The sequence below is a fragment of the Antechinus flavipes genome, chromosome 2 (genome assembly GCF_016432865.1).
Source record: "Antechinus flavipes isolate AdamAnt ecotype Samford, QLD, Australia chromosome 2, AdamAnt_v2, whole genome shotgun sequence".
Lineage (NCBI taxonomy): Eukaryota > Metazoa > Chordata > Mammalia > Dasyuromorphia > Dasyuridae > Antechinus > Antechinus flavipes.
In genome coordinates, this window is record NC_067399.1 from 1,759,124 (window position 1) to 1,781,754 (window position 22,631).

At 61.6% G+C, this 22,631-nt stretch overlaps 1 protein-coding gene and 1 long non-coding RNA gene across 2 annotated transcripts in view; both read left to right on the top strand.

Annotated features, from left to right (window-relative positions):
• Positions 1 to 22,631, top strand: part of ITSN2 (intersectin 2) — a 59,912-nt gene that overhangs the window by 31,692 nt on the left and 5,589 nt on the right. The window contains exons 16-32 of the mRNA XM_051974073.1: positions 84 to 223; positions 670 to 750; positions 8,293 to 8,432; positions 9,018 to 9,160; positions 9,290 to 9,390; positions 9,495 to 9,673; positions 9,793 to 9,922; positions 10,469 to 10,674; positions 11,539 to 11,603; positions 12,118 to 12,284; positions 12,779 to 12,824; positions 12,927 to 13,048; positions 13,399 to 13,495; positions 13,605 to 13,796; positions 18,769 to 18,890; positions 19,033 to 19,139; positions 19,365 to 19,548. Of these exons, the coding sequence (XP_051830033.1) occupies positions 84 to 223; positions 670 to 750; positions 8,293 to 8,432; positions 9,018 to 9,160; positions 9,290 to 9,390; positions 9,495 to 9,673; positions 9,793 to 9,922; positions 10,469 to 10,674; positions 11,539 to 11,603; positions 12,118 to 12,284; positions 12,779 to 12,824; positions 12,927 to 13,048; positions 13,399 to 13,495; positions 13,605 to 13,796; positions 18,769 to 18,890; positions 19,033 to 19,139; positions 19,365 to 19,548 (2,222 nt within the window). The remainder of the gene's footprint in view (positions 1 to 83; positions 224 to 669; positions 751 to 8,292; positions 8,433 to 9,017; positions 9,161 to 9,289; positions 9,391 to 9,494; positions 9,674 to 9,792; positions 9,923 to 10,468; positions 10,675 to 11,538; positions 11,604 to 12,117; positions 12,285 to 12,778; positions 12,825 to 12,926; positions 13,049 to 13,398; positions 13,496 to 13,604; positions 13,797 to 18,768; positions 18,891 to 19,032; positions 19,140 to 19,364; positions 19,549 to 22,631) is intronic.
• LOC127547275 (uncharacterized) lies at positions 5,499 to 7,515 on the top strand. The gene is made up of 4 exons (XR_007950144.1): positions 5,499 to 5,513; positions 5,702 to 5,735; positions 5,844 to 5,860; positions 5,924 to 7,515. It is a non-coding gene; the product is annotated as an uncharacterized LOC127547275 (long non-coding RNA).

The window sequence follows — 22,631 nt, forward strand, 5'->3', positions numbered from 1 at the left end:
CTGGGAGTTTCCCTGCCACTGACACAGTGACCCTGTGGGTGCGTGGGTGCGAGTGCTCACGTGTGTGCCCGTGTGCGTTTCAGAGCTGGGCGTTGGCGCTGTCCACAAGAAGGCCCTGGAGAAGGAGGGTCTCTGCCAGAGACTGAAGGAGCAGCTGGACACCCTGGAGAGGGAAACGGCCGCCAAGCTCTCCGAGATGGACACCTTTAACCGGGAGCTGAAGGTGAGTCCCCAGAGGATCTGGGCCCCGCGGGAGGAGCCCCCAGTCTGGCTGTGCATGCTCCTCGGGCCGCCACCTCACCCCTTTTCTGTCGTGGTCTCAGGTTGGTTTGTGGAGGCTTTTGGAGCAGTTCCCGTGGAGGGACCCCGGCCCCCCGGCCAGGGTGAAGGGAAGGGGATGCTGGGGAAGCGATGGCAAACCCCCCCCCTCGGGCCAGGGGCCTGGGGTCTGAGCCCCTGGAACCCCTCTGTGTCACAGCGGCGACGGCCGGCAGCCCGTGGTCTTCTGCATGAGCGTGGCCTGCGCGGGGCCGTCGGGGCGGAGGCTGGCTGCCGGCGCGGGGCGGCGCGCCGAGGAGCAGCGGGAGGACTGCATGAGCGAGGAGAGGATGCGGAGGGCTGCGCCGGGGCCGCGGGTTAACTGGGCTTTTTGTCTGCCTTATCTTTCAGTGTGTGACTGTGGATGACTCTATGCTGCGGTGCCTTTTGTCCCTGCTCAGCTGTCTCCACCACCTCTTCCTCTTACTTAAGGTTACTTTCCGCCGCGGGCCCGCTTTCTCGGAGCGTCGTCCCGGCTCTCTGCGCCCCCTCTGCTGCCCAGTCCGTGGGGACTTCTTTTCTTTCTGCTCGCTTTCCTAGCCTTCTGCGCTCTGATGGGCTGGGCCGGAGCCGCAGGCCCGCTCCGGGGGCTCGCTTTCTCTTGCCTGCCCCCAGCTCCCCACCTCTCCTGGGGCCAAGAAGGCTCAATGGGAGCCGGCGTCGGGGGTGAGTCAGTGTTTGAGCCAAAAGTGGGGCTCGGGGGGCCTGGGGCCTGGCCTCCGGGGGCAGTGTATGGTTGGTCAGGTAAGACAAAGATGTGGCCGCCCCCTTGGGACAGTGCCTTTCCTGGCCGGATACTTTCCTCGCCGCTCTCCCCTCATCCCTGACGCGCCCCTCGCGCCTCCACCCTCCTCCCAAGCTCCCCCCAGGCCCAGGGGCCGCCTTTCCGGGAGTGAATGGGAGCAGGGCCAAAGGGACGGGCCCTTCCTGCCTTCAGGGGGCTTTTCTTCTAAATAGGAGGGACGACGTCACTCAGAAGGGCTGCTTCCTGTGCCCATGGAGGGTGCCCAAGCATGGCTGGCTCCTGGGCAGCCCCCCGCGGGAGTTCTGATGGCTCAGGCGCCACGTGGCAAGGGAAGGTGGCCCTAGAGCGGAAGCGCTCACTTTTCTCCCTCAGTCCTTTGGGCTCAGGGTTGCTGGAGCAGAAAGTCCTTGCGGGGAGGAACTTTGGGCCCGTTTGCCCATGGCCAGAGGAGAGGTAGAGGCCAGCACTTCTCGAGCCTTTCTCGCCCTGTCGTGGGGGCTTCCGGGCCAGCTCTTTGCGGCGCCCCCCCCCCCCCCGACTCTTAGTCCCCCTTTCCTGATGTCTGCTGCCTTTTGCAGGTGGGGGAGGGAATAGGCTTGCAGGAAGCCCCTCCAGAGGGCCCCAAGTACAGGCCGGGGTCACCTGACTCCCCAAATCCCAGTGGCTCCCATGGCCGCTAGCTCAGCCTCCGAAGCTCCCCTTTCCAGTCTTCACCTCGGGCTTTTCCTGATTGTCTGCGGCCGAGACCCTTCGTCTCCTGGCCAGCCGGGCCCAGGCCCGAGTGTGGGACCCGGCTCTGCCCGCTTGCTGCCCGTCCCGTCTGCTGCCTCTCTGCGTGTGAGCGCGTGCATGTCGTCTTCCCCATGAGACCCAGACCTCAGAGCACTCAGTAGGTGCTGGACCGACCAGTCTCTCAGTCCTCCCCTCGAGCAGGCCCCGCTGTGATCACTGGCAGCTTCAGGCAGAGGTCCCCTGTGTAGATTTTAGCGCAGTGGGCAGCGCCCATTTGCGTTTGCCTGGGAGGTTCTCCACGCATTTGTAGCTGCTTCCTCCCCAGCTCATGTCCTGCACTCATCCTGTGGGACGCCTCCCCCACTTCTCTTCCTTGGCAGAAGCCGCTGGCCTGGGCAGGATCTTCCCTTGGCTTTCCTTTTCCCCGCCCCAGAGTGGGCCTTGTCTCAGAGTGCCCGCTGCCAGCCCCTGAGGGCTTCAGACAGAGGTTTTGGGAGGAAGGGGGCCTCCGAGGGCCCGGGCGAAGGTGCCCGTTTCTCCAGGTCCTGGATCCCCACTACTGGTCACACTCGACATCCTGGCTTCCCTTTCGAGCGCTCCTTCCCGCTCTGGGCAGAGACTCTGCTGTTCCCCCTGCTCCCCTGCCACGGCTCCCCCTCCTGGCGCCTCAGAAGTCTGCCTGGTACCCCGGTCTCTCCTGTACGACGGGCCCGTTCGCAGCTCGGGGTTAGCCAGCGCCCTTCAGCTGGGGCACCGTGTCCCTCGGGACATGCTGAAAAGGCCCTCGTCCCACCTTCAGAGGACTTAGAGTCTCCGGGGCGACCACACTGGGGCCAGAAACCAGCGCAAATAGAGGCAGGTTGGGGGGAGGGGAGGGGCCCGAGCTACATCGTGAAGGGTCTCGCTGAGGGGATCGGAGAGGCGCCTTCCAACAGATTCGGGCTGGAAAACCCTGAGGGAGCTGAACGTGGAGCAGACCCCAGTGTCTGCACCCGGCTGTTTGCTTGGTTGGCTCGTTTGTCTGTCTGCCGGCCGCCTTTTTTCCTTTCTCCTTCTGATGTGGTTTTTCTTGGGCAGCTGCTCAGTACAGAAATCTGTTGAGGAGGATCGCTCATACTTAGCCCACGCTGGATTGTCCACTGTCCTAGGGAAGAAGGGACTGCTCCTAACTGAGCATTTGGAACATCTGAGTTCCAGGCACCGTGCAAAGCCTTTTACAAACATCACCTCATTTGTTCCTCATCACTCTGGGAGGGGTGCTCCCATGATCCCCATCTTACAGTGGGACAATTGTAGGCTTGCCCAAGGGCACACTGCTTGCATTTTTTTGTTTAATAATAGCTTTTTATTTCAAAATACCAAGCAAAGATAGTTTTCAACATTCACCCTCACAAAACCTTGGATTCCCAGTTTTTCTCCCTCCTTCCCCATCTCCCTCTTCCCCTAGATGTCAAGTAATCCAGTATAGGTTAAACATGTGCAATTCTAAATATATTTACACATTATGATGCACAAGAAAAAAGCAGATCAAAGAGGAAAAAAACGAGAAAGAAAAAAGCAAACAATAACAAAAGTGAAAATGCTTTGTTGTGATCCATACTCCTGAGACCCTTGGAACTGGGTGAAAAGAGCCACATCTGTCAGAATTATCACTGTATATAATCTTGTTGTGAACAATGTTCTCTTGGTTCTACTCACTTCATTTAGCATCAGTTCATGTGAGTCTCTCCAGGCCTCTCTGAAATCATCCTCCTGATGGTTTCTTATAGAACAATAATATTCCACAACATTCATATACCAGGACTTATTCAGCCATTCTCCAACTCAGTTTCCTGCCACTACAAAGAGGGCTGCCAATTTTGTACATATGGGTCCCTTTACCTCCTTTAGTATTTCTTTGGAACATAAGCCCAGTAGAAACACTGCTGGGTCAAAGGGTATGCACAGTTTTATAGTCTTTTGGGCATAGTTCCAAACTGCTCTTCAGAATGGTTGGATTCGTTCACAATTTCACTAATAATGCATCAGTGTCCCGTTTTCCCACATCCCCTCCAAAATTCATCATAATCTTTTCCTGTCTCTTAGCCAATCTGACAGGTGTGTAGTGGTATCTCAGAGTGATCTTAATTTGCATTTCTCTGATCAACAGTGATTTGGAGCCCCTTTTCATATAACTAGAAATGGTTTTAATTTCTTTATCTGGAAATTGTTCATATCTTTTGACCATTTGCCAATTGGAGAATGGCTTGATTTCTTATAAATTTGAGTCATTTCTTTATATAGTTTAGAAGTGAAGCCTTTATTAGGGCCCTTGAATGTAAAATTTTTTTCCCAATTAGTCACTTCCCTTCTAACTTGTCTACATTGGTTAAGTTTGTACAAAAACTTTATAACTTAATATAATCAAAATTATCTGGTGATCAATAATGATCTCTAGTTCTTCTTTGGTCACAAATTCCTTCTTCCTCCACAGATCTGAAAGGTCAATTATCCTATGTTCTTCTAATTTGTTTAGAATCTCATTCTTTATGTCTAGATCATGAACCCATTTTGACCTTATCTTGGTGTACAGTGTTAAGTGTGGGTCCATGCCTACTTTCTGCCATACTCGTTTCCAATTTTCCCAGCTGTTTTTGTCAGTGAATTCTTATCCCCAAAGCCGGGGTCTTTGGGTTTGTCAGACACTAGATTACTATAGTCATTGACAATTTTTTCCTGTGAATCTCACCTGTTCCACTGATGGACTGCTCTGTTTCTTAGCCAGAACCAAATGGTTTGATGTGTAATAGTCTCTTTAAAATGCAGTATTCTCTTGTTGGGGTTTTCTTGGGGTCTCTGGGAGCAGCTTGGTTTCAGTTCAGTAATCACCACACAAGTAGCCAGGGGTTAAAGTCCAAATCCTTTATTATCTTTTTCCAAGTCTTGTCTCCTTTCTTGGGGCCTGGTTAGCTTTCTTAGAGGCCTATCTCTCTCCTTGTTCCCAGAGCTTGTGCTCCTGCCACCAGTCCTTTGTGTTCTCTGCCTCGGCCGGCTTCTTGAGGTCCTCCTGAGCGTGACTCGCTTTCTGTGGGGGAGGCAGGAGGACGGCCACCACGGTCTCTGTCTTCCAGTTCTGTCTCTCCCTGAGTTTGTCCAAGCTTATGTGGTCTCTTATCAAAGGTGTGAATCTTGTGGAACTATAGTAAGTACTAAGGACATGTACAGAACTAGAGACCTGTTAAGCACCAGGCTAAGTAACCATTGTCTCTATCAATTCCACTGACTTAGCCTCTTGTTTCAAGTGCTGGCCCGTAGCATTGATGGCCGCTGCTCTGTAACAGTTTTAGATCAGGTACAGCAAGGCCACAGGTGCAGCGGGGACACAGGTGCAGTGAGGACACAGGTGCAGCGGGGACACAGGTGCAGCGAGGCTACAGGTGCGGGTGCAGCGGGAACACAGGTGCAGCGTGGCCACAGGTGCGGGTGCAGCGTGGCCACAGGTGCAGTGAGGCCACAGGTGCAGCGGGGACACAGGTGCAGCGAGGCCACAGGTGCGGGTGCAGCGGGGACACAGGTGCAGTGAGGCCACAGGTGCAGCGGGGACACAGGTGCAGGTGCAGTGAGGACACAGGTGCAGCGGGGACACAGGTGCGGGTGCAGCGGGGATACAGGTGCAGCGGGGCCACAGGTGCAGTGGGGACACAGGTGCAGCGGGGACACAGGTGCAGCGGGGACACAGGTGCAGTGAGGCCACAGGTGCAGCAGGGACACAGGTGCAGTGAGGCCACAGGTGCAGCGGGGACACAGGTGCAGCGGGGACACAGGTGCGGGTGCAGCGGGGACACAGGTGCAGGTGCAGTGAGGACACAGGTGCAGCGGGGACACAGGTGCGGGTGCAGCGGGGATACAGGTGCAGCGGGGCCACAGGTGCAGTGGGGACACAGGTGCAGCGGGGACACAGGTGCAGTGAGGCCACAGGTGCAGCGGGGACACAGGTGCAGCGGGGACACAGGTGCAGCGAGGCTACAGGTGCGGGTGCAGCGGGGACACAGGTGCAGTGAGGCCACAGGTGCAGTGGGGACACAGGTGCAGCGGGGACACAGGTGCAGGTACAGCGAGGCCACAGGTGCGGGTGCAGCGAGGACACAGGTGCAGTGAGGCCACAGGTGCAGCGGGGACACAGGTGCAGCGGGGACACAGGTGCAGGTGCAGTGAGGACACAGGTGCAGCGGGGACACAGGTGCAGTGAGGACACAGGTGCAGCGGGGACACAGGTGCAGCGAGGCCACCTTCCTTGACGTTTTTTCCCCATTAGTTCCCTTGAAATTCTTGACCTATTTTCTTCCGAGTGAATTAACATTTTTTCCAGCTCTGTGGAGTCATTTCTTGGGCATTTGAGTGGTTCGGCACTGAATAAGGAGATTGATAAAAATGACAATTCTTCCTTAATCATATTCCTTCGGCCTACCCACGAGCACTCGATATTCTTCCACTTGATTAGATCCGACTTTATTTGTGTGGAAAGCCTTTTGTAGTTGTGTTCCGGTGCTTCCTGACTGTCTTGGCAGGGAGATTCCGTATTACCCACAGTCATTTTGAGTGGAATTTTTCTTGCCACGGGGCTGTCAGTAACAGAAATGCTGGAGATTTCTGTGGACTCTGTTTGCGTCCTGCCACCTCGCTGCTTTTCTAGGAGTTTCTTAGTCTCTGCCACCATCTGCAAAGAGTGATCATCGGCTTCCCTCCTTTTCTTCTCTTATTGCCAAAGTGCTCATTTCTAACACAGTGTTGAAGCGGAGTGGGGATGGGGACACCTTGTGGCCCCCATGGCTTCCGACTTTCTCTGTTTCATGGCACGCTGATGGTTTTAGGTCCATGCCGGGCTCTCGTAGTCTCTTCAGAACAGAAATAGATAAGAATTGGGCAGATGGAGCTTCCTGGGCCCACCCGTGCGAAAGGCTCACCGTTTGGGGTCCAAGTTCTTAGAGCGCGTGAGCCCCTCGGGAAGGTTCCCTGGACGGCTGCTACATCCGGAACGGAAATCTCTGGGGAAAACGCGGGAAGCTTGCTTGGAATTGACAAAAGCCTCCAGGTCTGGAAGGGTACGAGTGCCCGAGGCTCTCAGTGGGGGGTCCGCCCTTAGCCAGCACCTGGAGGAAGCTGGGGGGCCCCGGGCCGGGACAGAACCTTTAGGGGTGAGCAGCGAGTCCGGTCACCTTGGAAAGCGTGGCCGCTCTTGGCCCGAGTCCTTGTCTAAAATATCCCCCTGACCTCCGACCCCTGCTCTCTCCACCGCAGCCTCTTTTTGGGACAGGGTTGGGCCAGCGCTGCTGGGGCTCCCTCGGAGACTCCCAGCCACGGGTGTAAAAGTGGAGTAAGCGGCGTCTCCTTGTGTCCTTCTGCCTGAATCCCCACGTGGCAGTGACCCGAGTAAAATCCTGGGTTGTCAGAGGCTGCAGAGGCCGTCGGGGCTTGTGGGAGGCCGAGAAAATGAGCATGTCCATGGCCGCCAAGCGAGGGGGGAAGGGGAGGAGATCCCTCTCTGGTGTCCCGGCAGGGTCGAGGGCTGGTGTGCGCCCCCGGGGGGCCGCTCCGAGAGAAACCTTTGGAAGGGGAAAGAGGATGGTCACTGAGGATGGCCAGAGAGGTCATGGTGTTGGACCACAATGGGGCCCAGTCAGCCTAAGGCTGGTGTCCCCAGTGCGGGGGGAGGGGGCGGGAGAAGGATGACTGTGTGTGTGTGTGTGCAAGTATGTGTGCATGTGTGAGTGTGAGTGTGTGTGTGCGTGTGTGTGAGTGTGTGCGTGAGAGTATGTGTGCATGTGTAAGTGTGAGTGTGTGTGTGCGTGAGAGTATGTGTGCATGTGTAAGTGTGAGTGTGTGTGTGCGTGTGTGAGAGTATGCAGGTGTATGTATGTAAGTGTATTGTGTGTGTGAGTATGTGTGAGTGTGTGTGTGTGTATGTGTAGGTATATTGTGTAAGTGTGAATGTGTGTGTGAGAGTATGTGTGTAAGTGCGTGTACATGTAAGTGTGTGCATGTATGTGTGAGAGTGTGTGCGTGTGTGTAAGTGTGTGTGTGTGAGAGTGTGTGCGTGTGTGTAAGTGTGTGTGTGTAAGTATGAGTGTGTATGTGTGAGTGTGTGCACCCCACCAGGGGTCGGACACCACCAGGGAGGACCGGGCCACCCGTCCTGCCCTTTGTCCTGGGCTGGCGCCCCCTGCAGGCCCTTCTAGATTCGAGCTCCCCCTGAGCCAGCCCGTGGTGCTCGGGGAACCATTGGGGCCTCCTTATGATAGTGAATGGCAGTGCCCCGAAGCCAGGGGGTCTTCTCTGTTTAACGCAGGTTGGGGGAGATTTCTTGGGGCCCCGGGACTCTCCCCGTCAGCGGCCCGCGGAGGGAGGGGGCTCCCGGCCGAGGCTCCGGCCCCCACCCCTGCCCCAGGAAGCCTCCTCTGGGCCCCCGCTCTGTGGGAAGCGTCTCTGCAGCTCTCCGGACTCCGGGCTCTTGTCCTTAGGAGCTGAGGGAGAACTACAACACGCAGCAGCTGGCCCTGGAGCAGCTCAACCGGATCAAGCGGGAGAAGCTGAGAGAGATCGAGCGGCGGCGGGCCGAGGCTGCCCAGAAGAAGAGGCTGGAGGAGGAGGAGGCCACGAGGTGGGGGGCCTTCCCGCACCTCCGTCCCAGGAGCGCCAGGGGCCGCTAAGCCGGCGGGCAGGGCTGGGGCCTCCCTGGGCAGACTCCGGCTGCGTGCTGGGCGCAGCTCCTGAGGGCGAGAGCACGCCACGGGGGCGGGAGAGGAGGCTGACCGCGAGCAGCCACCAGTGACTCCCAGGGCCAGGTGCTGGTCGGGCCTGCGGGTCCTGGGCCTTGTTCCCGCGGCTCCCCTTCTTCTCCACGGCTCCGGCTCGGGACAGAAAGGCTCCAGAAGGGTCCACGTGCCCCCTAGGAATGGCGGGGGCCCTTGTGCGCACACCCTGGGGTAGCAGCCAACCCTTCCATTCCCCAGCTTCGGTCCGTGGCCCATGACCAGCCTGTCTTGACCCTGTCTCTGGCCAGGAGGGTCTCCCCTTCTTCCCCGGGGGAGGGGGGGATTTGTCTCTGACAGGAAGCGGGCGCAGGTGATAAGCGGGGGTCTTGGGAGCCAGGCGGGGGCCAGGGCAGACTGCGAGGAGGGGGCCCAGTCCCCTGGGGCTCCCAAGACATAGAGACAGAAAACAGGCTGCTCCCTTCCCCTTTAAGGAAAGCGAAACAAGGGAAAGAAAGCCTGTGGCAGGAGAGCCTGCGGAAGGAGGAGGAGGAGAAGCAGAAGCGGCTGGTGGAGGAGAAGCTCCGACAAGAGCCGCCCAGAGCCGAGAACAAGTCGCGGGGGGCCGAGGAAAGGGGTAAGAGGAGGGGCAGGGCCCCTCTGACGGGGCCTCCTCGCGCTCTCCCTCGCAGCCGGGCCCCGCTCCAGCGCCCGGCTTCCCTCGAGGGGACGGAGACAGCCAGGGCTGAAGTCGTTCTCTTTCCAGGGGAAGCTCTCGGGTCCGGCTGGGTGAAGTACAAGGCCCTGTACGCCTTCGAAGCGCGGAGCCACGACGAGATGAGCTTCAGCGCGGGGGATATCGTGCAGGTCGGAGAGCGGCCCCTGGTGTCCGGCCCCTTGTGTCCATCCCCGCTCCCCGGGTGGTCCCTGGTGTCCCACCCCCTCCCCCCAGACAGCTCTCTTTTCTCCAGGTGGATGAGAAGACCAGCGGAGAACCAGGCTGGCTCTACGGCTCCTTCCAAGGCCGCTGCGGCTGGTTCCCAGGGAACTACGTGGAGAAGGCGTCAGCTGGCGAAAAGCTGGCGTCCCCCAAGAAGGCCTTGCTGCCGCCGCCGGCTTCCCTGCCAGCCGCCTCCTCTGCTCCTCCCGAGTGAGTGCGGGGACGGCGGCAGCGAGTCTGGGGGGCACTTGGGGCGGAGGCCGGGGGGAGTTCTGGGGCAATAGCCCCTTGTGCTCGGGCTTATGGGGACCTGTGCCCCCTCCCCCCAGATCCCGGCCCGCAGAGACCAATTACCAGAACGTCCCCTTCTCCACCCTGACTGCCAACGCCAGCTGGCAGAAGAAGTCCGCCTTCACGCGCACTGTGTCCCCTGGAGCCGCGTCCCCCGTTCACGGACAGGTGAGCGCACCGGGCTCTGCCTCTGGGTGGCCCGTCCGAGGGCAGACCACCGACCAGCGCCTCGTCAGGGACGCCCCGGGGAGGTCAGAGTTAACTCTGAACACGTCGGGACCGGGAACCGTGGCCCCTCCGGGTTTGTGGCCGGGGCCTTTGTCGTGAGCCCGAGGGGCGCTTTTTGCCTGAGCGACAGCACGGCCTCCGCTTCTTCCCCCGTGAGAGGTCAGAGTAGGCTTTCCCTCTGTCCCTTCTGGCTCTGATCCGGCAGCCTGGGCGTGGGCCCAGGAGCAGAGGGAGAGGGGCCGCTCTCCGGGGTCCCGGAGCACTCTCTGCCGGAGCTGGCCAGCGCCTTTGACCTGCAGGCTCTGAGGCAAGCCTTGAATCAGGTCCTGACTCCCTCCTCCAGGCCCCATGCTCCTGGGCTGGCCCCTGCGCCTCCCGCGCCTGCTCGGCCAGTGCACCCTGGGGGGGGGGAGGGCCGACGCGGGCTGGCCAAGGCCGCCGGGGTCCCCGCCACCTCACTGGTGACCCTGGACATGGCTTCCCCAGGGACAGACCGTGGAGAACCTGAAGGCTCAGGCCCTCTGCTCCTGGACGGCCAAAAAGGAGAACCACCTGAACTTCTCCAAGCATGACATCATCACCGTCCTGGAGCAGCAGGAAAACTGGTGGTTCGGGACGCTGCACGGGGGCCGGGGCTGGTTCCCCAAGTCCTACGTCAAGCTCCTCGCCGGCCCGGAGGCCAGGAAGGGAGAGTGAGTATCTGGCTCGGGGCTCCGGCCCCTGCTGGGGACGGCTTGGGACGGGCGCCGCTGTCCTGGCTGTCTCACGTTCCGTGTCGCCATCGTGGTGGCGGGGGGTGGCACAGCAGGAGGGCTCTGGCAGGGTACCGGGCACAGTGCCAAGCGCTGGGGACCCGTGTTGGTCACAATAAGCTCGGAGGAGCCAGGGCAGTCCTCAAAGGCTGGCCAGATGGGGCGGGAGCTAGCTCCGGAAGGGCGGCAAGTCACTCAGACCCGGGCCCAGGCTGGCCTTTGGAGCGAGAGAGAGAGAGAGCTGGATGGGAGGGCTGTCAGACAGAGGAAGGGGAGAAGGAACAAAGGAATAAAGGAATGAACAAACGACTGAGTGAATAAGGGATTAAGGGAGCAGATAAACCAGCAAAGGAATGAATAAGGAACTGAGTGAACAGGTAAACGAGCAAAGGAATAAAGGAATGAATAAGGAACTGAGTGAATAAATGATTGATGAGCAAGTGAATTAAAGATTGAATTAATAAACCAACAAATGATTGAATAAATGAATGAGTGAATAAATAAAAGAATGAACAAACAAATGCCCGAAGGAAGGAAAGACTGGATAAATGAATGAACAAATAAATGAGTGAACAGATGAATAAATGAGTAAAGAAATGAATGAACAAACAGGTGTGTGTCTAGATCAATGGATAATTGAGTAAAAGAATACCTAGAGCAGGGAACAAGTGGATGACTGAATGTATGAACCAACAAGTGGAGAAGAGCCTCATGAAGGGCCCGCGGTCTCTAGCCGGGAATGGTCACAGCGTCCGCCCAGGCGACTTGCCCAGTCCCTCCCTGAACCCCCTCTTGTTCCCGTAGACCGGAAGCCCTCTACGCCAGCATCAAGAGGAAGCCGAGCGGCCCGGGCCCTGCGTTGGGAGAAGGTAAGGCCCAGCTCCAGGAGCCGCGCCAGGCGCCAGGGCCCTCGTGGGCCCCTCAGCGGGCTTGTGGGCCCGGGGCCATGCCCAGAATGAGGAGAGGATGGGCACAGATGTGCAGAGAATCCGGCCCGTTGGCCTGGAGCATCTAGGGAGTCAGGGTCCGGAAGAGGTGGGAGCAAAATGGAGGCGCTCGTGTTGGGTCCCAGATAGAGAATGCAAAGCAGCGAGGTGGCTCAGGGGTAAGAGTGCTGGGGCAGGATGGCCTACAGTATGGTCCTGCCTCGTTTTTCTCATCTGTAGAATGGGATCATAGCACCCATCTTCCAGGGCAGTCACCAGGACCAAACTAGACAATATTTGGATGGCACAGTGCCCGGCACCAAGTGGGTGCAAGATGGCCGGGCCCCAGGGGTGGGCGAGGACTTGGCCATGACCATCTCTCAGGGCTGTGTGTCCCCCCCGGGCACCGGCTGGAGCCTGTCTGAGCCACGTCGCCATCCCCTTTGCTTCCTGGCAGAATACGTGGCTCTCTACTCTTACTCGAGCTCGGAGCCTGGCGACCTGACCTTCACTGAGGGCGAGGAGATCCTGGTCACCCAGAAGGACGGGGAGTGGTGGACGGGGAGCATCGACAACCGCGCTGGCATTTTCCCGTCCAATTACGTCAGGGCCAAGGAACCCGAGGTGGGCAGAGCGCCCGCCGAGGGCAGTCTGGGCCCCGGCAGAGCCGAGCTTGTCGTGAGCATGCTGCCTTTGGGAGCGTACTTAGCTAGTGTCGGCTGCTGTCATCCATCGGGCATTAATTAGGCGCCGTCTGGGTGTCAGGCCCTCAGGGACCATCTTTCCCATTCCAAAGAACACAAACGGCTTTCAGAGCCCCTCGCAGGGTCTCGGGCCAGTCCAGAGGGAAAAGCGGGGTCCCCAAAGAGGGGAGGCAGGAAGGGCCGGCCCGCCTGACTGGCAGCTCTGAGGAGGGCGCACCCCTTGGCGAGCTGAGACGGGCAGGTCAAGGAAAGACTGCTCCCGGCCGGGTTAGGGCCTGTGTGCACGGTCAGAGGGCTTCAGGAGGAAGGGCCCAAGATACTAAGGGAGGGGTGGAAGGCAGGAAGGGGGATGGTGGAGACAGGGCGGGGGCGGGGGTCCCTCACCAGGACCGAAGTCTCCCCTCTTCCTTCCAGGCTCCGGGGGGCGCCGGCCGAGCCGCGGCCCAGAACAAAAAGCCAGGTAGGTGGGGAGGCCAGGGGGCGCTCGGGGGGAAGGGGGGAGCTAGCGAGGAGCTGCTGGAGCCCCAGCCTGGCCCTGCGGCCCCCGGCTTTGTCTCTGCAGAGATCGCCCAGGTCACTTCCGCCTACACGGCTTCTGGGGCCGAACAGCTCAGCCTCTCGCCCGGGCAGCTCATCTTAATTCTGAAGAAAAACCCCAGCGGCTGGTGGCAGGGGGAGCTGCAGGTAATCCCGGGCCCCCGCCCCCGGGGTCGCCGACGTGGGGCAGGGGGAGGGCCGAAGCGGGGCCGAAGGTGCCCCGGACATTCGCTGCGGCCTTGGGCCGGCTTCTCTCTCCGGGCCTTCCCTGCCCTCCCCGGACCAGCGGCCGTGCCCCCTCCTGGGTTCTCTGGTGGCTGTGGGGAGCTCAGCCCCCGATGCTGGGCCCTGCCCGAGGTCGCAGGGCATTCCCTTGGGCCCCTGCCGGGCCAGGCCTTTGCCGAGAGGCCTTTTTAAGCCTTCTCTGCCCGAGCACCAACGAGCAGCTTCAGGGGCCCCGTGGGCGGGGCTGCAGCCTGACCTCCAACCTTTTGCAGGCCCGCGGGAAAAAACGCCAGAAGGGATGGTTTCCGGCCAGCCACGTGAAGCTCCTGGGCCCGGGGAGCGAGAGGGGGACCCCCGCTTCTCAGCCAGGTACCATGTGCCCCCCGGCCTGGGCTTGTGCCCGGAGAGGGCTCGGGGAGGGGGCGGCCGGGGAGCCGAGGGGGCCGGGACCCAATGCGCCATTCCGCCTCCCTCACAGTGTGCCAGGTCATCGCCATGTACGACTATGTCGCCAACAACGAGGACGAGCTGAACTTCTCCAAGGGGCAGCTCATCAACGTCCTCAACAGGGACGACGCCGACTGGTGGCAGGGCGAGACCGGCGGCGTGAGCGGGCTCTTTCCCGCCAACTATGTGAAGATGACCACCGACTCGGACCCCAGCCAGCAGTGTGAGTAGCATCTGGCCGCAGTGGGGGGCTGGGCAGGGGCCGCGGTGGGGGGCTGGGCAGGGACCGCGGTGGGGGCTGGGCAGGAGCCGCGGTGGGGGGCTGGGCAGGGGCCGCGGTGGGGGGCTGGGCAGGGACCGCGGTGGGGGGCTGGGCAGGGGCCGCAGTGGGGGGCTGGGCAGGGCGCCGTGGTGGGGGGCTGGGCGGGGGCCGCGGTGGGGGGCTGGGCAGGGACCGCGGTGGGGGCTGGGCAGGAGCCGCGGTGGGGGGCTGGGCAGGGGCCGCGGTGGGGGGCTGGGCAGGGACCGCGGTGGGGGGCTGGGCAGGGGCCGCAGTGGGGGGCTGGGCAGGGCGCCGTGGTGGGGGGCTGGGCGGGGGCCGCGGTGGGGGGCTGGGCGGGGGCCGCGGTGGGGGGCTGGGCGGGGGCCGCGGTGGGGGCTGGGCGGGGGCCGCGGTGGGGGCTGGGCAGGGGCCGCGGTGGGGGGCTGGGCAGGGCGCCGCGGTGGGGGGCTGGGCGGGGGCGCGGTGGGGGCTGGGCGGGGGCCGCGGTGGGGGCTGGGCAGGGCGCCGCGGTGGGGGGCTGGGCAGGGGCCGCGGTGGGGGGCTGGGCAGGGCGCCGCGGTGGGGGCTGGGCAGGGGCCGCGGTGGGGGGCTGGGCCTGGCCTGAGGGTTTTGGTCTGGGCCGTGGTTCCTGGCCCTCTGGGGCCTCCTCATTTACCATGCAGGGAGCGCTTCCCCACCCCTGGGGGTCCCTGTGGCTTCCCAGACCCCAGGGGGCTCAGGGCTGAGCCCCAGCCATATCTTTCCCTGCTTCCCTGAGGGTCCTCGAGTGGTGGGTTTGGGGCATTCAGGGAAGACGGGGGATGGAGAGCGTGAAAACTCCGACCCCAGAGAGGAAGGAGGGGGAGGGGGGCGGGAGGGCGGGCTGGCAGCGCTGGCAGGGGAGGAGATGCCCGCCCCCTGTGCCCCGCTGGGACTGGATGGGCGGCTGCGCGGTTCCTTGGGTGCGTCCTGGGCGGCCGGGCCACGGGCACACTGTAGATTGGGCTCCACGACCTTTGTAGGCGCCTGTTTGGAGAAGCCAGGGGGGGGCGCCTTCTTCACCCTTTAGAGCAGCAGGTTACCAAGGAAACGGCCTCCAGGGTGGGGGGGGCTGTCTGCAGCTTAGTCCCCTCCCGCCAGCAGCAGACCCCGGAGGCCGGTGGGGAGGGGGGAACCGCCCGCCGAATGGCGGAGGCAGGGGGGGCGGGTGCCTGCTGTCCCGCAGGCCCCTGGCTGTCCGGTCTGGCAGGGGTCCCGGGAGCTGGTCGCGTGGCGTGGAGCAGGGCCAGGAGCCCCCGTTTTCCCGGTGCGCCGAGGACTCCCTGGGAGGGAAGGGCTCGGCCCTCGGTCTGGGCGGGCGTGGCCGCCATCAGTGGCGAAGGGCGGGGGGCTCGGGGCTCCCCGCGGCGTGGCTGTGTCCCCCGGCGCCGCGCTCACGTGTCCCCGTTTGTTCTCTTTTAGGATGCTCTTGTCTCCCAGCGTGACAGCTCCTCAGAGACCCACTATCCTCCCAGTCTGGCCACGCCCGGCTGCGCGGCTCCTCCCCTAAGAGGCCTTCACCGTGGGCGGACCTTAGCCACTTGGGACGCCGGCCTTGGGCTTCCCCTCCCCTTCCCTGGTGGTGGGCAGAGCTTGAAGGATCGTGGGTCTTTGTGTGGCTCTCACCGCTGTTCCCTCCGGCGTCCTCTGCCACCCCCCCCAGGTCCCCCAGTCCCCCTTTTCCTGAGGCACAAAGACCCACTTTCCCTCAAGGGCTCGTGACTGACCCGGGGGCTGACCCCTCCGAGCTGGCAGCGAGGCCGGCCCTCCCCCCTCACCGCCGCCCCGAGAATGTGGCCAGCAGTGGCGGGGCGTCTGTGCAGGGGCGAGGGCCCCGGCCCTTTGTAAAGTGAGCCGTTCTTCTGGGGGGTCCCGCCCCACAGCTGGGCTCGAGTGCCCCCGGGTCTCCCCGGGCCCCTTAGCTTAGGTCTGGGTGCGCTGCTCGGCTGGGAAAGTGCCCCCGGCCCGACTTTGGCTTTATGCAATCTGACGATGTTTACAAGTGACCGCACAATGGCTCCGGGAAGGTCAAGCTTTTGTCAGGAAGCGTCAGCGGACTCAGGAGTCGGCTCTCTCCACAGAAACAGCCTCCCCGCGGTTCCGGCCCCTCGCACTAGTTCTGGGACCCGGCCTCCACGCTGTGGGCCGGACTGTGGCCCGTCCTGCCGGGCAGCCCCTTCGGCTCCCTTAGAGCCTCTCCCGTGGTCCCCGGCGCCGTGGGGCTGGCGGGTAACCCTGGGAACCAGCGCTCCCCGAGTTCCTGGCCGCCGGCCCTCTGGCCATCTTGGCGGTCGGCGTTGATCTGGGGGCAGAGGCCGGAAACCCAGGATCTGGGGTCGGGTCGGCACGGGTCATTCTCAGGGTTTGGGGGGCCCGCGGCTCCTGGTCTCGTCCGTGGGCCGCCAGACGGGTCGGGGCGCTTTGGGTAGCCCGTGTCCAGGGCCTCCACGCGTAGGGGAGAGAGCGGGGTGTGAGGGATGCAGTCACCTGGCTCCTGTTCCCGGGCAGTCCGGAGGGCAGCAGAGAGGGACGGGGGCCTCCCACAGCCTCTGTCCTGGGCCATGGGCCGCCCCTGGGCGGGAGGTGTGGAAAAGTGGCTGTGGCCGGTCTCCCTCCTTGTAAATAGCAGCTTTCCCCGGGTTGCTCGCGGGCGCGGGCGGGGCGGCTCCGGGGGTGGGCGCCGCTGCTGGGCATGCTGGGGCATGAGGCCGCCTGGCTCCCCCGGGCTTTTCCTAACTGTCAAAAACTATGCAAGCGTGTTTATTAAAGGGACGCAAACCAGACCCTTTGTGCGTGTGTTTCTTTGGGAGCGCCGCGGCCCCGGCCCTCGTCTGGGCCCTTAAGAAACGTAGGGACGGCCATCCCAGGCAGAGAACGCAGCCCGCACTCCTGGGGGGCCGGGGGAGGCAGGCGGAGGAACCCCGGTGTTCCTGGGCCATCTGAGGGCTGCCGGGAGCTGTCCTGGCTCAGTGCGAGGGGGCGTGTCGGGGGCGGGACAGCATGAGGGGGCGTGCGGGGGCGGGACAGAGCGAGGGGGCGTGTCGGTGGGATAGCATGAGGGGGCGTGCCGGGGGCGGGACAGCACGAGGGGGCGTGTCGGGGGCGGGACAGAGCGAGGGGTCGTGTCGGGGGCGGGGCAGAGCGAGGGGGCGTGCGGGGGCGGGGCAGAGCGAGGGGTCGTGTCGGGGGCGGGGCAGAGCGAGGGGGCGTGTCGGGGGTGGGACAGAGCGAGGGGGCGTGTCGGTGGGATGGACGAGGGGGTGTGTCGGGGCCGGGGCAGCACGAGGGGGCGTGTCGGGAGGGGCAGCACAGAGGCGTGTCGGGGGCGGGACAGCACGAGGGGGCGTGTCGGTGGGACAGCATGAGGGGGCGTGTCGGGGGCGGGGCAGAGCGAGGGGGCGTGTCGGGGGCGGGACAGAGCGAGGGGGCGTGTCGGTGGGACAGCATGAGGGGGCGTGTCGGGGGCGGGGCAGAGCGAGGGGGCGTGTCGGTGGGATAGCATGGGGCGTGCCGGGGGCGGGGCAGAGCGAGGGGGCGTGTCGGTGGGATAGCATGAGGGGGCGTGCCGGGGGCGGGACAGCACGAGGGGGCGTGTCGGGGGCGGGACAGAGCGAGGGGTCGTGTCGGGGGCGGGGCAGAGCGAGGGGGCGTGCGGGGGCGGGGCAGAGCGAGGGGTCGTGTCGGGGGCGGGGCAGAGCGAGGGGGCGTGTCGGGGGTGGGACAGAGCGAGGGGGCGTGTCGGTGGGATGGACGAGGGGGTGTGTCGGGGCCGGGGCAGCACGAGGGGGCGTGTCGGGAGGGGCAGCACAGAGGCGTGTCGGGGGCGGGACAGCACGAGGGGGCGTGTCGGTGGGACAGCATGAGGGGGCGTGCCGGGGGCGGGGCAGAGCGAGGGGGCGTGCCGGGGGCGGGGCAGAGCGAGGGGGCGTGTCGGTGGGATAGACGAGGGGGTGTGTCGGGGCCGGGGCAGCACGAGGGGGCGTGTCGGGGGCGTGTTGGGGCCACAGGCGCCCTCGCCTCTGGTTGGCTTCTGCACTTTGTTCTCCGCCTGACGCTGGACTTGGTTGGGGGAGGGGGAGGGGCACGTCTGAGAGGCTGACCCGGCGGGTGCTCCCCCTGGCTGGACGCCCGGGGCTCGCTCCCAGATGGCCCCGGGAGGGGCTGCTCTCTCCCGGCCGTGTCCCTGATGTGTCTCCCTCGGCCTCCTGGCCCGGGCTGGTGTCTCCCCTCCCCCCAACGGCTCTGTCTTTTCTCTTTCCTGGTCTGGGGCCTCCAAGAGGGGGTGGGCGCCCCAGCCCCTTTCCGGGGTGTCGGGGAGAGCCCGGCTTTCTGTGTCCCTTGTGCACGGGGGCTTACAAAGTTGCGGGGTCTCCTTTGATGCTTCTCATTGCCCCGGGGCTGAGTTCCCAGAGCCTCGAGGCACAGGCCAGTGGGTCCACAGCAGAGACCCAAAGGGGGGCCCGCGCTGGGGCTCCCCAGGACCGAGCCTCACGGCCTCCTCCTGTCCAGGGTCTGCCACCCTTTCTCCCCCTCGGAGCCTCGCCAGCCTCCGGCCCTGCCCTTGTGCCCGGGCACTCAGGCCTCGGGGACACACTGCGCTCTAGGCCCTGAGTCGCAGTCTGGCCTCAGCGTATGGGGACAGGCCTCAGGAGCCGGGCCGGTGACGGGCGGCCAGCTGCCCCGCGCAGGGGGAGTCAGGGGCGCCCCGGAGATCGGGTGGGACGCGGGCGGCCGCCTTTGGCGCCCTCAGAACTGGAGACCGGGCGGGCCGGAGCTGACCCAGGCGGGGGGCCGGAGGGGCCGGGGGGGACAAGCGTCCAGGTGGGACCGGCAGAGCCCGGGGAGGCTGGCCGGCGTGGCTGCCGCAGCTGACCCACTCTGTGCCCTTTCCCAGGGTGTGCCGACCTCCAGAGCCTGGACACCATGGCGCCCATGGAGAGGAAGAGGCAGGGCTACATTCACGAGCTGATCCGGACCGAGGAGAGGTACATGGATGACCTCCAGCTGGTCACGGAGGTGAGGCTCCCCAGGGAATCCTGCCCCGTCCCAGCCGGGCAGGGTCTGCCAGTGGTTTTGTGTCCGTGGCCGGAGTTAGGGCGCTCCAGACGCCGGCCCAAGCCTGCTCCGGCCCCCCCACTCCTCACTCTCGGGCCTTTAGGTGTTCCAGAAGCGCATGGCCGAGTCGGGCCGCCTGAGCGAGGGGGAGATGGCTCTGATCTTTGTGAACTGGAAGGAGATCATCATGGCCAACACCAAGCTTCTCAAGTGAGTGGGCCGGGGCCCCCTGCCCTCCGTGGAGCCCCCCATCCCCCCTGCCCTTCCAGGGCCTCCCGCCGCGCCCCTCCCTCACTGTCCTCTAAGCTTGTCCCCAGCCCCCCATATCCTAAGAAAGCTGGGAGAGATCAGATTTGGGGGTGCGCCCCATGACATGGGGGGGGTCTGCGCGTGGGGTACGGGCACAGCCAGGTAAGTGGGCGGGCTCTCCCACAGGGCCCTGCGCGTGCGGAAGAAGACGGGCGGCGAGAAGATGCCCGTGCAGATGGTCGGGGACATCGTGGCGGCCGAGCTGTCGCACATGCAGGCGTACATCCGCTTCTGCAGCTGCCAGCTCAACGGGGCGGCCCTGCTGCAGCAGAAGACCGACGAGGACGCCGAGTTCAAGGAGTTCCTGAAGGTACCCCCTCCCTCCCTCAGGTGGGCCCCTGCCCCGGGGCTCCGAAGGCCCTAGGCAAGGGGAGCAGGGCCGCCAGGCCCCCTCCTCTCCTGGGCCTCAGCACCCACCCAAACTGAAAAGGTCTGGGATTTTGGGGGGACGAGACCACCCGGGAGAGAGACCACAGGACGCCAGCAAGGAGAAACCCCGGCTCCCTTTAACTGGCATCATGATTGTCAGGCTAAAAACTAAGGGGGAGTGATTCTGGGTTTCAAGAGCATGAAGAGTGTGAGGCTTAGGGTGCTGGAAGAGGAAATGAGGAACAAGAGAGGGCATCCGTCCCGTGGGGCCGGAAAAGGCGGAGAGCGGTCCGTGGTCTGGGCCAGAACTGGCGGGCCGGGAGCCCCACAGTGCAGAGAAGGGGTAAAAGAGAGGCTCCAGGGAGGGGGGCCAAGAGACCCCGAATGCCTGGGGGGGCCACAGCCCACGTGGATGCTCTGGCTCTGCCAAAGCAGCTTCAGGAGGACCTGAAGAACCTGCCTCATGGAGCCCTCCCAAGGCAGGGACGGCTCAGGTGCTTCGGGCCCACTCACTGAGCAGGGAAGGAAGCGCCCGGAGCCAAGGCCAAGAAAGTTGTGATCCCTCAGCCAGGGGCTTTCCCAGGAGGGCCAGAGGACCAGGGGACCCGGAAGACTGACCGAGAGGACCCCAGCCAGGAGGGTCAGACCCAAATGGCAGCTGCTCAGACCCAAGGAGGCCGAAAGCCATCTTGTGCCTTTGGGGAGCTCGAAGTGCTCCCTGCAGGGTTCCACCACCCACAGGAGAGGGGCCGGGGTGGGCGGAAGAAGGAAGTGCTTAAGCGCTGGCATAGTTGGCTGCTCTTGGAGACCGCCACCTTCTGGATGGTCTGGGGCTGGACTTGCAGAAGCCGTGGCCTCAGGGTCACTCTCAGCTGTGGAAGGGGGACGGGAAGGCAGCGGAGGACTTCAGACCCTGAGGAGGAGTCGTTCATTCACCTCCAGGTATACGAGGAGTCTGGGCTGTGGGCACCGTCCCCTGCACAGGGGCCTGAGAGAACAAGCACCTTGAGATGAGGAACAGCTTCAGCCAGAGCCACAAGACCAACAGACGAAGGGTCACGTTTCTATAGTAACGGGCAGGAGCAGAAGGGAAATCCCATCCCAGACAACCACCCGCTTTCGGGGTAGCCTGACGACACCACGGGATCCACAGAAATACTGGTCCGATTCGTTGGTGACACGAAGATCCAAAATATCCAAGGAGCAATTTTGATTTTGTAGCTCCTGCCGATCTGGACCAGGCCTGGTGACAAGACGATTTTAATTCAGCAAAAGTAAACGCCAAAAGGGATTTGTGTTCTTCAGAGCATAGACGACACAACTCACTCCAGTCTTTTTTTTTTTAACCAACATGCTTTTGTTTTTCTTGCATCTTGTTACGGGAGAAACACAGAAACTTGGCCACGTTGGAACAGCAGCGATGGGTAGTTTTGTCTTTCATTCAATTCAGAAAATTCAATTTTACTTCCCTGCTTCCAAGCCAACAAAAATGACTCCATTTCCAAGGGAAGAAAAACAAAAACAAAAACAAGAGAAATAATGAAAGAAGCCGTGATGAAGGAGGGAGAGCACTTCCAAACCTCAAACCATATTAAAAAAGCCACAATCATCAAGACCATCTAGCATAAAGAAAGACTAATGGAACAGGTCAGAGTGAATTTGGTGCGATGCAACTCCACAACCCAATGTTCTATAAACCGGAAAACCTCTGTTACTCAGAAAGGAACGCCCTACTTGATGCAAACTGCTGGGCAAACTGGAAAGCAGTCTAGGAGAAATCAGGCTTAAAATGATGCCTTTCCCTGTGTCCCATAACAATTCTACACAGAATGTAACTTGAGTATTCATTATGCATAATAATTTTACTAGGAAATATAAAACACAAGAATATATAATACATATGAGCATATAATTATAATGTTACATTATTAATATTATAGATATAAGAATATAAGAAGAAATAGATTTTAATGTTAAACACTTCACAGCTGTGAGAGGAATATTTTCTTAAACAAACATGGCATAGAAGCACTTACAAAAAATAACATAGAAAACTTTAATTGCATGAAACTAAAAAACTGTAGACAAAATAATATACCTAGGCTAAAAATGGTAGTAGTTGAATAGGAAAAAAAAACTTTGTATCAGCTTCCTCCAGTAGCCAAGAGAGATAGACAATGAACAAATATGGGCCTGCAACCAAAAGCAGTGAGGTAGCTGCCCAGAACCCTGGTTCTGGGGCGAGGAGGACCCATGTTTCAATTCCAGCCTCAAACATTTCCTATCTGGGCGACCATGGGCAGCCTCAGTTTCCTCACCTGGAAAGTGGGAGTAGTCACAGCACCAGCCCTCCGCGTTGTGATGAGGGTCAAATGAGCTCATGTTTGTGAATTGTGCAGCCACTGCCTAGCGTCCCTTCTCTCCCCTCGGTCACACAGTTACCCAGGCGACAAGGCTTGAAGACCGGGGAGGGGAGGAACGAGGTGCAGGGTGGCGGGCACCCACAAAGGGTGTGCCTTCGGTGGGATCCCCACCGTGGTCTGCAAACAATTTGACGGCGGGCTGAGAAGATGCGAGGGTTACTTGTGCTTTTTCAGACTCAGAGGTTACTGCACAAACCCCAGAAAACTGTCGCAGGAAACGTGTATTTGTAACACAAGGGGACACTTAAAGCGCCGCCAAAGAAGGGGCTCCAACTGCCCTGGTAGAGGTAGACAGCTTCTAGACTAAGACACTGGCATAAATTATTTCTTAGAGAGGGGAGGTCTTTTTTTTTTTGTCCCATAAACATATGCAATTATTAGAGGCAAAGTAAGTCTCAGCAATTAATTTTTTTAATCTGTGCAACAAAAGAAAAGCCAGGGAACTGTGCAGTAAATATGACAGCATTGTCACCGGCCCCCGTTCCACAAAGGGCCGGACATTTGTTGGCTCACTTGATCCTCCCAGCGATCCTGCCGGGCAGATCAGCTTCTAAATAAGGAATGGGGGAAGAACCACAAGGACAGAAGGAGGAGGAGCCCA